Genomic DNA, 16685 nt, shown 5'->3' with positions numbered 1-16685 from the left:
TACAGGAGGGGAGTGACAGGGCGGCGTGGGGGGGGGGGGGGGGGGGGGGGGGGGGGGGGGGGGGGGGGGGGGGCTGCAGGTAGCGGAGCGAGAAGAATGGGCAGTGAACCCACTACTCCGATTGCTTCTCTCCAGTGTTGAATTAGAGAAGCTATATCAACTGACTTAGTTACGAATGGTAACCAAATAGTTCAGTTGAATAAAGAGTAGGGAAGCCGATCACAGTAGCCGCGCAATGTAAAGCATGAACTGTCTTCGCCCATTCAAACATTGGGGTCACTGGTTCGAATCCCACTCGAGGCATGGACGTCTGTGTGCGTTTGTCCTGTGTGTAGGTAGAGGTCTTGCGACGAGCTGATCCCTTGCCCAAGGAGTCCTGCTGACTGTCTATAGATTAAGAAACCGAGAAAGCGGCCAAGGACCAACGAAGGGCTGTAGAGCCACAGTAGGGAAAGAGATGGGAAAGAATAAGCATGTTAACTGTTCCAGACCCTGAATGCATAATTGTGTGCGCCGGGGCACTGAAAGGGAAGAAGGCGCAGGAACAGAAGGAGAAAGTAGATAAGGGTGATGAAAACAGATGGGAAATGAACGAAAAGTCGTGAAGAAGAAAAAGAAGACACGGCTTCTTCCGAATATCTTGGGTCTGAATGAGTTACAGAAAATTCTCTGTACAGCGGATGTCTCACGAACGAGGAACTGCCTGTGAGAAGCTACACCACCAACAGCGTACCCAAAGTGATACTGAGCACGGCTGCACAAACCCCCAAATCCTCTTCTTTCAAGACTTGTTTCAAATTTTACATCATTAATAGGGCCGTTGTAAACAGCTGCATCTAAAAAAGAAATAATAATAATAATAACTCCTGGGGCCAAAACGTATAACAGAGAGAAGTATTGTCTGCACGCATGTTCGTAATTTGAGTAAAACTTGGCTTCAACGGAATCCCAAGGACCTTGTATATATTTTCCGTCTTAGATAGATTTTCGGTTAATACAGAAACTAATTTCTACGTAAAATGAAGGCCGTATATTGAAGACAGAAATTGCAAGCCAGATATCCGTGCTCTAACGTCACAGAGTAACAAGCAGACAGTCGTTTTATGAGAGTTTCCTTCTAACAGACTAATCTGGCTCCAACAAAAAGCATTTTTATATCTATAAAAGAAGTTACTATCTGTTGATCTGCCTAATCAATTTACAATTAAATGACAAATAATTATAAAAGTACAATAAAATTTATTGTATTAATAAAGTATGGAAGTATGGCATATCCCAGCGTGCCCTCCGAACTCCGAGCATTGTGTTGTGATATGCAGACCCATTTCTAGACAACAGCCGAAATACGCGCACGCGACAATAGAAAACGTATTAGAGGAAAAGTTTTCTATATGATCCGCGCCATGCCCAGTGCTAGGCAACGGTACGATAAACACGCATTCTGAAAAGTAAAACGTATTTTCCGTGAGGGCCGACCCCAGTCTATATAACGAGAAGTGAGCAATAGTGGGAGTTCAGTTCAGTAGTTGAGTTGAATGTTCAGGTGTGGAGCGTTAACCAGCGGGTAACGGATGCTGAAGAATCTCCATCGGTAAGATTCGTTACCTGGATACGTCTGCAGATGAATAGCCATTGTTGAGAGTTGTTACCAACCAACGACTACTGAAAGCAAACTAGAGGACTTAGTGTGGAGTGATTTGTAGTGTGGAAATGAGCAATAGTCTAACACCTATTTATAGTTACGACCTATGAATGCTCAATAAATCTATTCACCAATAAATACCCCGTCTATAGTCACCAATACAAGTAACAGTGTGATCCTTTCCCATGTTCATTTCGACATTTTCTCCTTCATTCAAGGCTGAATGTCATGAAGGTAATTTCTGATGTTTCTGTATCTTAAATATTTTTGCTAGCTGCAGATTAAGAATCTTCTGTTTGAAAATACCGCAAAGTGAATTATCGCGTGATGTAAAGTCTAGACTCTGAGTTTCCCATGCCAGATCACATCACCATCCACTGAATGTGCTACTGAGAGAACCTAATCACCCGGTGCACCTTCTTGCTACAGGGTGCTCGGTGATTTCGGACCACCCTCAGGCAGTTTCAAAACGAATCATTTCTGAAGCGTAATCAAGTGCGCTGTGTGATTAACACTTCCGTAAACAGGTGCAATTAAGTGACCTGTTGAAGCACTGACACGAGGTGGGGGCTGTGCAGTTTATTCATAATAATACGGATTGTCCTTGCACCAAGAATAAACTTCCTTGGCTCGCTTATCGTGACAAACTGCACATTCGTCTGAGAAATGTGTTCCTCCTTCCCTGACTGGAGGGAGGGCGCCTTACGGGAGCCTTACAAGCAGCATCATGTGTAGCGGCATCCGTATCAGAAAAGTATATCCTTATGTCAACATAATCATGAACCAAAACACAGGAAATAAATTTCTTCTTACTTACTTACTCGTGGAGCTGAGCCCTTCTGGAGGAGCCGCCAATTCTGCAGCTACTCAAGAGTTTCCCAGCATCTTTATGGAACCCGAAGGTTCATTACCGTGTTCACAAGAGCCCTCCACTGGTCCCTATCCTGAGCCAGACCAATCCAACCCATACCATCCCATCCTATCTCTCTAATATCCATTTTAATATTGTCCACCCACCTACGCCTTGGTCTTCCCAGTGGTCTCTTTCCTTCTGGCTTCCCCATCAATATCATATACGCATTCCTCGTCTCCCCAATTCGTGCTACATGCCCTACCCACCTCATCCTCCTTCACTTGATCATTCTAATTATACTCGGAGAATAGTACAAGTTATGAAGCTCCTTATTGTGCAGTTTTCTCCAACCTCCTGTCACTTTATCTCTCTTTGGTCTAAATATTCTCCTCTACACCCTAAGTCTATCTTCCTCCCTTAATGTCATTTCTTCTATCATATAGTAACTCGTTTCTGCCATGTTGAACCCGTATGTGAAAAACATATTGTTTGAGAATAAAATTTTTCATCTAAATGTACTTCGAGGTCACTCTGTGTATCGAACTGCAGTTAGCATTAAACCTTCGCAGTCCATTGTAAGGAACAATAGACTCCCACGAGCCTTCCGCAACCTGTACGAACCACACATATAGTTAAAGAAGTTCCCGTCAGATACCAGCAGCTGCTAGATCATTGAGCCAAGGTTCCTCCAAAAAGGTTGTGACATATATACGCATCCTCCATATTGTGACGAGGTTTTCACGGCGGTGAATATAACACTATGATGTGGCACTGTGTAGTTTAGTGAATGATTAATGTTTATTTTTTTCCATATCCTAAAAATGGAAACAATTTTCTACAAAACGCTGACAATCTTACACCGAACTAAACAGTGTCGTATCCAGAAAGACTTCACCATTAACAGGTTTTGCTCAGAGAGAACAGCGGTTTCATCTCGGTGCGAAGCTGAAATGTCTACTTTCAACCTACAAATAATTTTAATTGTTTTGTCACTGACTAAAATTTCCACCTTGTCAGAGAACGTACATTTCATCACGAAGAAAAAAAATTGTGATTTTTCCCGTTTGCTTACATGCCTCTTTAACCAGTATTCCATGTGAAATCCCTATATACCTTTCAAGAGACATTACAAGTATCCAGTATTTATTCTGGAAAAGAAAAGAGGTGGAATGAATTTCGAAATGCAGTATTATGTTACAAATAAATGGGATGGACTCTATTCATGGCAAAGGTGATCCAACACAATATTAGTAGAGACACGTGTACAGTTTATGCAGTTTCCATTATTTTGTCCATCCCTGTAGCTGTTCGCTCCCTACCTTGCATCTGTGCGAACTGTGACGTCAAATAACTCAAGGCGTCAATTCCTCTTACCGCTGATAACAGCACAATGCTGCCATGCCACTAACCTTAACTACAATGAATTAGGTATAAAACCCTATTAAAACCAGGTATACACGTCCTAAGCTTCATTTAAAGTAATACACTCCCCAATATTCTCCAATTCACACGTATTCCCTCTTCTGATGCTACATAACTTGCGGTCAATATGATATTGCAGAATAATCTATGTACACTGGACAAATGTAAACCGTATTGGTTAGTTTCCTTACCGGTATGCTGCTACCTGCCGTCTGTGTAGTATTACGTCGCAACACATTGACCCAAGCTTTGCCTGAGGACACAATCCTTGTTTTGCTGCTGCAGTTGCACAATATTCGTAACTCTTAAATATATTTCCTGCAAACACAACTTCGTTTAACACTGACACCCTGATCAGATTATCACGCCGCCAAAAATGACTTTCGATATCCAATAGATCGAGCAACATAGATATCGTTTCTGTAAACACGAACGCTATTGCCATCTGTGAACAATTGCGGTAGTTACTATTGTTTCCATTTAGCAGTCGAAATTAATCAAAACTTTATAATTTTCTAGGAATAATTACTAACCAGTGCAAAACCGAATAATTTGTAGAAAAAATTGATTCTAAAGGGTTCTGACGATGGTGTATAATACTCAGAATTACTGGGTTTTGGGATCTCATCTATGGTCCTGTATTCCAGAAACTAAGAAACTCGTTTCGGAAATTGGATCTGTTTCCCGACCTCAGGTGAGGGGGGGGAAAGACACCTACTCAGTTGGGCCCCCTAGAAAGAGCTAAACAGCCCATCTGCCTAATAATTGAGGTTAACTCTTCTTGATAGACTCAACAGAGGTGTCTGCCCCCTCACCTGAGGGAAACAGGTCCAGTTTCTGAAATGTTGTGTTTTATAGTTTCTAGAATACGGGATGAAAGACATAGTTCAAAACCCCAGTAGAAAAAGTGTCTGTTAGTGCATTCTACAGCACCAGTATTGTGGCACATTATTTGCAGTGACACTGAAAAGTGTTAAGGACTGAAATCATGCAAGTGTAATTTAATTTATATTTTAAGAATAATTGTCTTTGTGAAATTCCCAGCTAGAATATAACCTAAACTCCAGGCACTCAATTCCCCGGATTCCTAGAATTACATGTTGAGGAACCTGCTCAGACACTACTGTACATGTGATGGATAGCTCTGCTATCTTTGTTCTTTGGTGAACAAACTTGACAGGGATGGTAATTTCTGTAGTCCAATATTACAAGAAACATTTAATGACTCAAATGAGTTGAAGGTGCAAAAAACTGACGTCACGTGCATTCTCGTAACTTTCAGTTTTCTGTTGCAGTCTGTAACTAGTTGGAAAAGACCACAGATATGTCAGAAACAATACAAGAAATCAATGACAGTGAAATAAAGGCAACACAGCATGCCACAAACACATACAGAAAAACATCAAAGAACCCTCTTCTTTAGAACAGCAAGGCGGCACACGTTTGGCCCCCGTCAAGAGAAATAATAAGAAAGACGACACAAACCTACTTGCTTTATAAATTCCAATAAAATTTTAACAAAACAATTACAAATATTTTAATGTATTGGAACAATATTCAATTTTCAGGGACACAGAATTTGATGAAAACTTTGCTGAGGTTGAAATCAAGAAGTGAAGTTCGGCACTTCTAGTTTAATTTACAGTACTGCTCACAACATTTTCACTAACTGGCAAACCAATGTCACAACCCAAATTGAATGACATAAAATTCAAACTGCAGCTCAGTCCAGGAGATGCACAGCGCTCTAGTTCTGATGGCACGTTAAACTTCTCGAAGGAGAATGATATGTCCTGAGGCCAGTAACGTAAAGGAGAAGGGAAAGACTGAAAATGTCTGACATGCTAAATCTGAATAATCCATTTATTAAGACTTTTATTAATAACAATATTTTTCACATATGTATATACAGGGTCAGGCAGGGAAACCTGATGGTTTTTAAATTAGTATAATGGAGTCAATTTTTATTTCTTTTACTTATTTTACCATAATACATAAAATACATAACATTTTATGTGTGTAACTGCTAGAAACTCTTGCACAACCATCATCTTGTATGGATGATAATGCAAACCTAGGTCAAATATTCATCTCACACTCTGATCTGAAATGCCTAATGCAATGGCATGCTTTGTTGCAGAACGGGGACTAGTCACTACTGCCCGTGTAACAGTCTCAACATTCTCAGGTGTCAGACAGTGTGTGCGGCACCAGGCGGTTTCTTCTTTGATGCTGATTCATCTGATCTGAAGTTTGCAATCCACAACAAAATCATGTTCCTACTGGGAACTTTACCCTGATGATCAACATTAAGGAGCAGATGGAAACATCGCTGAGTCAGGGTAACAGAGTCATCAGTTGTAAATTACGTCTCAATGACAAAAACATGGTGTTCTGCGGTCCACTGTTCCATGTCTACTGAAATGGTGTACTCTGAGCTGTGAGTCCTCTCTTCCCGCACCACCATCACCCGATCTAGTGCCAACTTAAAAACGTCAGGTTCCCCTGCTGGACCCTGTACATACACACACACATAATTTTTTATTTGGTTCATCCTGGTCTGTCACACTAGCAGTATGACAAAAGACAATCAACTCCGTCCAGTGCGATTGATAATCACAGTGGACAGAGTTGATAACCTTTTGTAATGCAATCACATCATACTGTGTAACATACACATTGTTTATTTGCTTTCAAAATACTGCATACTCACAAATAAGTTAGGGCAGATTTATTAGGGGGTGGGAGCCTTTGTTTAGGAAACTGACTCAAGTCCAAAGTGAAAATGTAAACATCATGTGAAATTTATTTTTAAAAAGAAACAAGCACAAAACAAACGGAATTTCATTTTGCATTTGAATATGCACTTGAAAAGCCCGGAGGAGTTCCTTTTTTTGATTTTCCTTTTCAATGTGTACAAATATCACAGTAGCTTCTCAGAAACCACACTCACCTTTCTACCAAGACCATTCAAGTAAAATAATATACCTACAAGTGTCATTTTATAAATCCCAGTTCACAAGTTGCATGTTTCTTTTACTGATAATCTAGCACTGAACAGTAGGATGACTGAAATGGAAGTGAAAGGATGCTAATATGAGGTACTATCCTGGCAATGATCTGAAAGGAATGAGGAAAGGACTCAAAATTCCTCAGACAGAATAATGGTGTCCCAGCCAAGACTCAAAGCACGCACCTCCCAAACATGAGTCTGGAGTGTCCCTGCTATGTCAATCTGCTCAGACAGAAATGTATTATAAGGGACTACCATAGAGAATGGCCAATTTCTTTCAGTAATGTAACCATTTCCTCCTTAAATTAGTTAGCCTTCGGGGATTAGGTTCAGAGATTGCTGTCTAACCAACTGGTAAGCATGAATTCTCAGGGCATATAAACAGGATTAGATAGCAAGGTAAAAAATGGAATCGAGGTGGGAACGTGAAGTGTTTATGATTAGTTATCAATAAGTCACACTTAGAATGGGTCACAGTTTGCCATTAGCATATATTTATTTGAATAATATAGGAACACTACTGTATTAGCTGTTCAAACTCCAAGTCAATGTGGTTATTCTGAAATGTCAGGCTAATCATTACTAGAATTTAATTGATTACAATAAAGGCCAATGTTTACATTAAAAAACCATTCGCAGTGATCAATGTAATTCGGAATAGGTAGGTGATTCTTCGGATCGGAGGCACTTAACATATGCACAGCATGCAAGGATCTGGAGCAATACCATGTACCAAACACCCGGATATTTCCTAGTCCAATGTACAGGCCCTTTTGCTATGATTTCTCCTTGGAATCTCTTTCAAAACTCCTCTTGAAGGACAATGGGGTGGCGTGAAGCAAGGGGCTATTATTGTTCTATTCCTTTCATGGGGCATGGCATCCATCAAGGCATTAATATGACAGGAATTGAAAACAAGCCATAAACCCCAATGTGAGAAAAACCCATTTAATTCTAAACTAGAGCAGTTCACGGCTCATATCCTGATTCTAATGAATAGAATCAATACCTCCTGATTCACCTCACTTCTAATATTTCTTAACCTTTAACTTCTGAAGTGCACCGATTGGTATACTGACGAGTACTGTCACGGGAGCCAAAGTACCCTGATTTGTGCATTCGAGCATTCAAACGGCGCTAGCAGAAGCTCACACACATACCACTAGCAGAAGTGTATGCACAATCCTAAATATTTGCAGCCATTGTATGGGAGAATAAATAGTTCATGGAGGACATTTCATTATTAATACTTGCTTCGCTGTAGTGATTCTAACCATCTGCAAAAAATGAGAAATGTGGTATCCAAAAATAAGATCTAAAAATATGTGACAATGGTACATTAGTATAAATATTATGTTTCTGGACATTATCCATTGTCCTGTTTTATCTAAAAACATCTTCCTGTTTATATTACAAAACACATCATCTTGGATGCTGGATTCTGCCTCTGTCTCCAGGTAAAACCTACTCAGTTGGGCCCAATCAACAGAGCTAGGTCCCTACCTCTGGACAGAATCCAATCTCTGAAATATTGTATTTTGTAATATAAACAGGATAGTGCTTTTAGACAAAGACAGGAAGATGGATAATGGCCAGAAACATATATTTCTGACTATGAGTAGTGTACAGATGTTAAGATTTACAGACCAGAAATTAGATATCCTGTCAAATGAATGGGTAACAAGTACCGCTATCTGGCATTTGGCGCTGGATAAAATACTCTGGTATTAGCAGAGTTACAACAGCAGCCAGAACTACAAAACACATAACTTTCCTCAATTTTGGTCCCTATAATGGGGCATCCCATTTGCTTACGAACTTTATCCTCTGTTACATCATTCTCAAGATTCTCATTATGAGAAAATGTTAAGTACGATTCTCAATCCAGTTCAGCTTCAAGTTTCATGAAATCCATGTTGCACTGCTAAACCACGATATTCATAGCATTTTTAAAAACCTTTTATATTAAATTTTTTTTCAAGGACTTATTATATTAAATATAATTATATTTGTCTTAAAACAATCTTAAACTTAGATAAAAACAGTATATTACCAGAGTTCTCGGGTGTATTGTTAGGTTACATTTTACAAAGGTTTATTTGCTCTTGAAAACAAAATCGAACTGTAAAATATGGATCCAGATTAAGCCAACTCAATTCAAGAACTTATATTGATATTGTTGTGACTCGCCCGATGATGATCCAGGAACTGTTTAGACATGTAGTGCAACACCTGTGTATAAACGAATAATAATAAAAACCGAAGTTCATATATCAGTATCTATTTTTGTGTTTATTTTGTAGATTTTAATGTTGTGTAAACAGCCCCATTTACACTATTCATAGCAATCTTTACATACAGTTTCATTTCACTTTCTGCACATCCTGCATCAGGTAGTTGAGAGTTACCATCAAACTACTCATGACAGTGAAGCGGATGATTAGCAATTTCACCACAAGCTGGAGTCATTCAAATTTGTGTTCAGTATAGTGTCCTGGACATGTTGAGATCCTGCAAGATACAACAAAATTCAGCCCCAGGAAAAAGGTGAAAATCAGAGAATAATGTATGGATAAAAGGTAACACAGGCTCACAACTGCGACATGTCTGATGCAGACAAAGCACATTCCCCTTTGATACAGTTCAGCAGGCTGGACAAGCTGTGGGGAATTGTACCAGATTTTCTGGGGATAACTTAAATTTCGTTATAAAAACAGTCATCTTCTGGATTGTTTACAAAACCAGCATCTACATTAGCTGCATCAAATATGATATTTCATGAACAATGAACTGGGAAGAGGATTCGGAAGGAAATGGCCATAGCCCAATTAAAGTACTAATCTGCCACATGCTGAATGGGCGTGAGGATAACCACAAAAAACAACATTCAAGATAACCAATGTACCAGCAGAGATTTGAACCCAGCACCTCACAAAATCAAGTCTAGGGGTGCTACTGCTACACTAACCAGCTTGGTAAAAAAATAAAACATTTCAGCACTAATATCAAAACTATTAATTCTAAATAAGAATTTGCTTTCACGAGCACTATCAGAAATACATCATGGACAGAATTCAATTAGATTTACCTAATATAATAACAAAATCGTAACTTTGTTAGCAAGATGGAACAAAAGCTCCTCTTGAGAACAATCTCCTTCAATAAGGGTTTCTTTCAAAGGTAAAGCTGTCAAGTGGTTAATTCATAAAGCACCACACCAAGGATAACAGGATTTTGGCATTACATGGAAGTGAATGGTGAGATTCATGCCCCAGCCCCTCCATGAGTGAAAAAGCCCTCAATACCCATTGTATAGGGGGCTGGGTAGACCCTAGAGCGAGTATGGACGCTGTGAATTATACAAAAACCCCTTGCCCCTGCTTGGAGTCAAACCCCAACCATCCAGCCCCCCTCATGCTATATATATTGAGGCATTCTGACTCTCATCAATCTTTATATCAGTAAGATCTAAATTGTTAGAATTTAACCAATTAACCATTACACCTGTCACTGTAACAGACTTGATGTCTTACAAATGAATATACTACAGAGCCCCTTCTTATAAATACTGTGAAGAGGGGTATTTTCAAAATATCCACAACTAGTAACTGCTGTCTCAGCAATTATTCGTGTTCAACTGCAGTAAACAAAACAAAAAATAAATCATGATATAACACAGTACATTAGCTAATTATTGTTGGTTTGAGGTTGGTTTTCATTGCATTTACACCAGTGATCAAATGCAGTTTTAAAATAATTAGACTTCTCTTTACGTTGTCCTTCCAATTAAGCACATTTTGCAGATCACATTTATGCCAGTGATCAAATGCAAAATTAAAACATTTATACTTCCCATCATGCCGTCCTTGCAATCAACCTTATCCTCGAACACTGGAAATCATATGTTCCCAGTGTTTTCTTGCCTTCTGGCTTTCCCACCAATATCCTATATGCATTCCACTTCTCCCCCATTCATGCTACATGCCCTGCCCATCTCATCCTCCTTTACCTGATCATTCTAATTATAATTGGAGAAGAGTACAAGTTATGAAGCTCCTCATTATGCAGTTTTCTCCAACCTCCCACCACTTCATCTCTCTTTGGTCCAAATATTCTCCTCAACACCCTCAGTCTATGTTCCTCCCCTAATGTCAAAGACCAAGTTTTACACCTATACAGACCCACAGGCAAAATTATAGTTTTGTACATTCTAATTTGTTTTTAGACAGCAGATAAGAAGACAAAAGGTTATGGACTGAATGGTAGCAAGCATTACCCAAGTTCAATCTCCTCTTAATTTTCTCCTGAATCAAGTTTTGATTTGTTATAGTCATTCCCAAATATCTGAACTGTGTCGCATTTTCAATTGAATACCATAATTAAATTATATTTTTGTGAGTTCCACTTTTTTGTGTAATGTATTTGTGTTTCACAAATATTTTTGATATTATGTTTCATAATATTTTTATTTCTTCCATATGGCTTGGCCGTGAACGGTTTTGTGATACAGTACAGCTTGAATTTCTTGCCACATGAGATCATTATGTCTGTTGTGCACTTCAGTATAAAGGTAAAGTTGTTAGTCAGTGTACGAGTACTTACACTGCTGAACAAAATCCTGGAAGTCACAACTGGAGAATGCAGCCATACAATCACAACCCCAAATTCCAAATCCATTTAAGCAAGCAGTTAGCTACAATTTGAACAATTAGATTATCTCTCACTGCACCCTGACCAAAACAAAATGGATGACCTATGAAGGTTATAGCACATTTACAAATACTCAAGTTTGATACTATCTTTTAAGCTACAATTTTAAAACACTCTAAATTCCAAGTATTATGTTGTGATCATATAAAAACTCTCTGCATGATATATATATATGAATATTAAAAGCTGCTTTATAAACATAAAACTCATGATTTAATAATTTTCCAGTAAAGATCAGAACCTGTCAAAAAGGAATACATAACCAGCACTCATCTTTTTTAATGAATTTAATACTGAACATGCATACAAATTTACATACATTACAGGAATATACAAGCTCCACATCTGTCTTCATAAATTACCTGGTAAAATTAAATATTTCATGAACGTGTAAGCATCGTTGCAATGCACAAGAGTGATACTTGTGGCTGCCTACAATAACACGAATACTCATTTAACAGTGTGTCCCATTATGTGCAAGATTAAATGACCTACGAAAAGAATTACATTTTATACCAATGAATAAAGACTTTAACCAGTATGCACATTGTGATGTCTCTTGAGATCTGACTGACTTCTGAAAGTCTTGTTACAGACATGGCACAAGTATGGACGTTCTCTGGTATGAACACGCAAATGAACTTTCAGAATAGTGGGACCTCTAAAACATTTCTTACATACATGACATGAGTATGGATGTTCTCTGGTATGCACATGCTCATGTTTTTCTTAAGAACACTAACCTCATTAAGGCCTTTCCCACAAATGTCACATGAGTACAGCCATTCTCCAGTATGCACACATAGATGTCTTTTAAGATTGAAAGCAAACCTAAACATATTCTCACACACATCACACGAATACTGATGTTCACCGCTATGTAAAAGCATGTGATGTCTTACAATACTAGCCTGATTAAAGCCTTTTCTGCACACAACACAAAAGTATGGCCATTCCCCCAGGACCCACATGCCAATGGCTTTTAAGATCAGAGGAAAACCTAAACACCTTCTCACATGTATTGCATGAATACTGACGCTGCCCGTTATGCAAAAGCATATGACTTTTTAGAACACTAAGCAATTAGTCACAGGCTTCCCACCGCGGCGGCCCGGGTTCAATCCTGGGCCTGGTCAAGTGGGATTTGTGGTGGACAAAGTGCCGCTGAGGCAGGTTTTCTCCGAGTACTTCCGTTTCCCCTGCCAATCTTCATTCCACCAATTGCTCCACAATCACCCTCACCTATCATCTGGGGCTGGTACAATAGGCCAGAAGTGGCTGCAGTACAAGGGACTTAGTCCCACCTCACTAACATTAAAAAAAAGAAAAGTTGAGAATGTTCCCTAAACGCCTTCCCACACATATCACAAGAGTACAGACACCATCCACTATGTATATGCAGATACTTTTTAAGGCTACTAGGCTTATCAAAGGCTTTCTTGCAGATATCATATGAGTACAGGCATTTTCTGCTATGTTCAACCAAATGTTCCCGAGTTCAGTCTTCTTACAAACATTGCATGAGTAAATACAGTTGTGGGTATTTAATGATTTGACCATAAGACATGAACTGTCACAAACTGCAGGATTTTGCCCATGACTTTCATATTCCTTTGGTGTGGCATGACACTGACCTTGCTCACCAGTAACGGTAGCCTGTGCCTCAGCTGTACCTTCCAGTTCATCACATGACTTCACAGCCTGGAGAAGCAGATAGTTTCCATGAGCAATAAGTGTTATTTACAAAAGAATCTTTCCTTCAGTTTTCTCTTTATGGTACACTGTGGTGTGGGCAAGGAAAGTAACCACATCCCAGAGAAATATCACATCCTTCTGTCAGAGAATTACTCTGTTTTCTTCTGTCAATATGTGTCTGGCTGAGCAGTAGCACCTGAGGCTACACTCATACGCATAAAACTATGATGGAATCCACTAAGGTTCAGGTATGTGAAAAATATGTGCAGGATCAGGAGGGGTATATCATATGCAATACATACATGACAGGATACATGAAATTATCAGTGGAGAGATAAGGTTATCATGACTCTTTTGGGATGTGCCTTAACAAGAAAGAAACACCAAGAATGCACAAATCATCAACCAGTGAGGTTATCTGAGAGAGAGAGAGAGAGGACAATGTGCTGCTGCTACACTGGATCGGCCTCCGAGACTCAGTCGTCTATGGCAGGTTACCTCGGTAAGTCACAAGTGATGGTAAATGCTAATGATATGATATGCCCATTCAATTGAGAATAGATGTCATGTAACAGTTCCTTTGGGTGGGACAAGGATAAATGTGATAAAAGGATCCAATGTCTTTATTTCTTATGTACAGTGGTAAGTCCACTAGGAAGAGACAAGCGGTGTCCCAGACTTTCTTACAGAATCATTACTCAAAATCTTGTGAACATAATAAGAAAAAGTGACATGTCAAAAAAATGAACCTAGATAAAACAGGATCTCAACAAACATCTTCCTCATAAGCCTCTCGAACACCTTGTGCAAGAAGCCGGAGCGCGAAAAGAGCCTATAAGAACAGCTGCAAGATTATTAAAACATTATAAGCTTTCAAGACAACAATTATGTACCGTTTGCACCCACATGAAATCACACAGGTCATGAAGGAAAATATAATCCTCACCTAACATCTTTGTTTGAAAAGGCTTGCAATTATTTGAAAACACAGATGACCACATAAAACAACACGTGCTGGAGCCACTCAATTTTGCTGATGATCTCTGACATAAAGACTAAGTGAAAACTTAAAAATCCAATTAACCACACAGGATCAGACCCATGCACAAACAGACTGAAGAGCTAGAGATATTAGGCATTCATGCATATCTCCATGAAATATGTAACACAACATTACCTCATTTTCAGGCTTAACAACTGGGAACGTTATTAAAATAGGATCTTCCTCCTCTTTTACATCAACCATTTCATTCTCGCTGTGAGAAAATTTGAGACATGTCTCACAATCTGAATTAGGTTCTGATTTAATGAAATCCATAATGACCTGCAACATTAATATAACGCTATCAATTATAGCACCACTGTAAAGAATAATTACTACTAAAATGTGTGAAAACATGGCTTCCCTCTGTTTCGCATTACTTTACAGAGAATGTTGTTCACACAAAAAGACGTTTTTACTTTCATTTAATGAAGACATGGTAAGACAAGAAAACATGAAATGGCAATACCGTACTTTACATAATGGTTACATGAGAATAAATGGTTCATTGAGATAATTTCATTATTAATACCCGGTTTACTATAAAAGATGAGTAACCGGGACAGCATAGTCGGCATAGTGACTGCCTAGGGGTCAGAGTTCAAGTCCCAGTATGGTCAAGAATTTTCTCTTCACATCATCTACATCGACTCTAGGGTTCACCCAGCCTCCTATTCAGTGGATACTGGGGGCTCCTTCCCCCCCTCACCTCCAGCTACTGCCGAGGTCAAGAAAATGTGGATCTATATATCCACTCCACCATAATCTTCATGGCATATCTATAGTGTTTAATTAGTTAAGCACAGGGAAAATTTTACCTCTTACCATATTTTTGGATTAGCAGAGTTACAACACCAGCTACAAAGATCATACCTACAACAGCTCACTATTGTAAGCAGCAGTCAAAACTACAAAACAAATAACTTTCAAATAGCAGCGATTTAAAAGGAGATCCAAACAGAATGGTGACAGGTCATACTTTCATGTCATACAGACAGACATATAACTCACATCATTTTCGGTCTTCATAATGGGGCATCCCACATGCTTAAGGTTTTCATCCTGTGCTACATCATTTTCTTGATTCTCATTATGAAAGGATGATAGGTACGATTCTCCATCTGGTTCAGGTTCCAGTTTTATGAAATTCATGTTGCATTGCTAAACCAGAATATTCACAGTATGCCTCACATACAGTTGGCGAGCAGACTCTGCCTGCCGTCTGCTTGGTCCTGAAGATGGAGACATATGTCCCTCTAAATTCCCATGCGCTTCTACCAGACTGGGCAGCATCACGTCCCAAAACACTACTCTTCACATGCCTCTTTGGTTCATTTATGCATGCTGGAAGAACAAGCTGTACAAAAGCGCTATGTCGTTTCTGGTGGCTTCTACCCCTAATAGCACTATAAAAATAATAATTTTCTTGGTTATTCTGCAATGGTAATTTGCACCACAGAGCTTATGTGAATGGTGAACTGGACAGAATTTGGAAGGTAGTGGCAGGGACCCAACTGAGATTTCTGGCACTTACTGTACCTGAAGAGGCCGAGAAAAGCCGTGAAAAACTTCAGTCAGGATAGCTGATGTCCCCGCCAGTGTTTGAATCTAGCATTTTTCAAATGCAATCTTGGGCCTTGCCACTATATCTGCCTACTCAACAGAAAAATATAGCAAAACTGAGAAAGAACTCTGAATATACAGATATTTTCATGAATGCTATCAAAAGTTTATCTTACAGAGAATTTAATTGGCTTTACTTAAAGCAATAACAAAACTGCATATTTATTTACCAGGCATTTTATCTATAGACTGTTACAGACTATGATGGCTTATAATCTGATTTACTCGAGTGCTCCCTCTCATAAAAATCGAAAGAAAATATTTCAAAATGGCTTAAATTAGCAGCTGCTCTTTGAGCAATTACTCATGCCCAATTACTCTTAATGAAGAATAAAATCCATATTACCTAAGATAACTACTAGTTATCGTTTGCTTAACTTCATATTTAGTTTTTCGTCGTACTGACTCCAGTGATCACTTCTCTCTCTCTCTACATTGTCCTCTGATTAACCTTAACAGACTTTGTAACACAGAATATCACATGGTTCTATTGCGTATATATCCGTCTCTCTCTCTGTCCCCAACGATATACTCCATCAGTAATTCTTCTGCTGACTTCCGTGTAAGATTCTGTGATGAAATTATATTACTTACATCATAAAGCATCAAACGTTTACGAGTAATCTATATTTGCGTGCACACACAAGTACTCTTATTCAAACGACAAAGCGCCATACTTGCACAG

The 16685-nt window shown here is 39.0% G+C and overlaps 1 protein-coding gene and 1 long non-coding RNA gene across 10 annotated transcripts in view; both read right to left on the bottom strand.

Annotated features, from left to right (window-relative positions):
- LOC117282528 overlaps positions 1-4276 on the bottom strand; it is a 94293-nt gene extending 90017 nt beyond the window's left edge. Inside the window, exon 1 of the long non-coding RNA XR_004513285.1 lies at positions 4109-4276. This is a non-coding gene — a long non-coding RNA (uncharacterized LOC117282528). The remainder of the gene's footprint in view (positions 1-4108) is intronic.
- A 1497-nt stretch (positions 4277-5773) lies between these two features.
- Positions 5774-16685, bottom strand: LOC111866999. Of its 9 annotated transcripts, XR_002843261.2 has the most exons (6): positions 16347-16685; positions 15389-15783; positions 14513-14659; positions 13275-13341; positions 9290-9441; positions 5774-6432 (listed from the first exon to the last, which is right to left on the bottom strand). XR_002843261.2 is itself a non-coding variant. In XM_033752496.1 (5 exons), the coding sequence occupies exons 2-5, from the start codon at positions 15527-15529 to the stop codon at positions 6413-6415; spliced, it is 375 nt and encodes a 124-aa protein (XP_033608387.1). In that variant the 5' UTR covers positions 15530-15783; positions 16347-16685; the 3' UTR covers positions 5774-6412. The 9 variants fall into 9 exon arrangements, 8 of the variants coding, with proteins under 8 accessions (XP_033608387.1, XP_023712201.1, XP_023712203.1 ...); XM_033752496.1 differs by lacking the exon at positions 9290-9441; XM_023856440.2 differs by lacking the exon at positions 5774-6432 and having other exon boundaries at positions 8130-9441.

Source organism: Cryptotermes secundus, unplaced genomic scaffold, assembly GCF_002891405.2.
Source record: "Cryptotermes secundus unplaced genomic scaffold, Csec_1.0 scaffold1383, whole genome shotgun sequence".
NCBI classification, from domain to species: Eukaryota; Metazoa; Arthropoda; class Insecta; order Blattodea; family Kalotermitidae; genus Cryptotermes; species Cryptotermes secundus.
This window is presented reverse-complemented; position numbering and strand designations above follow the sequence as displayed.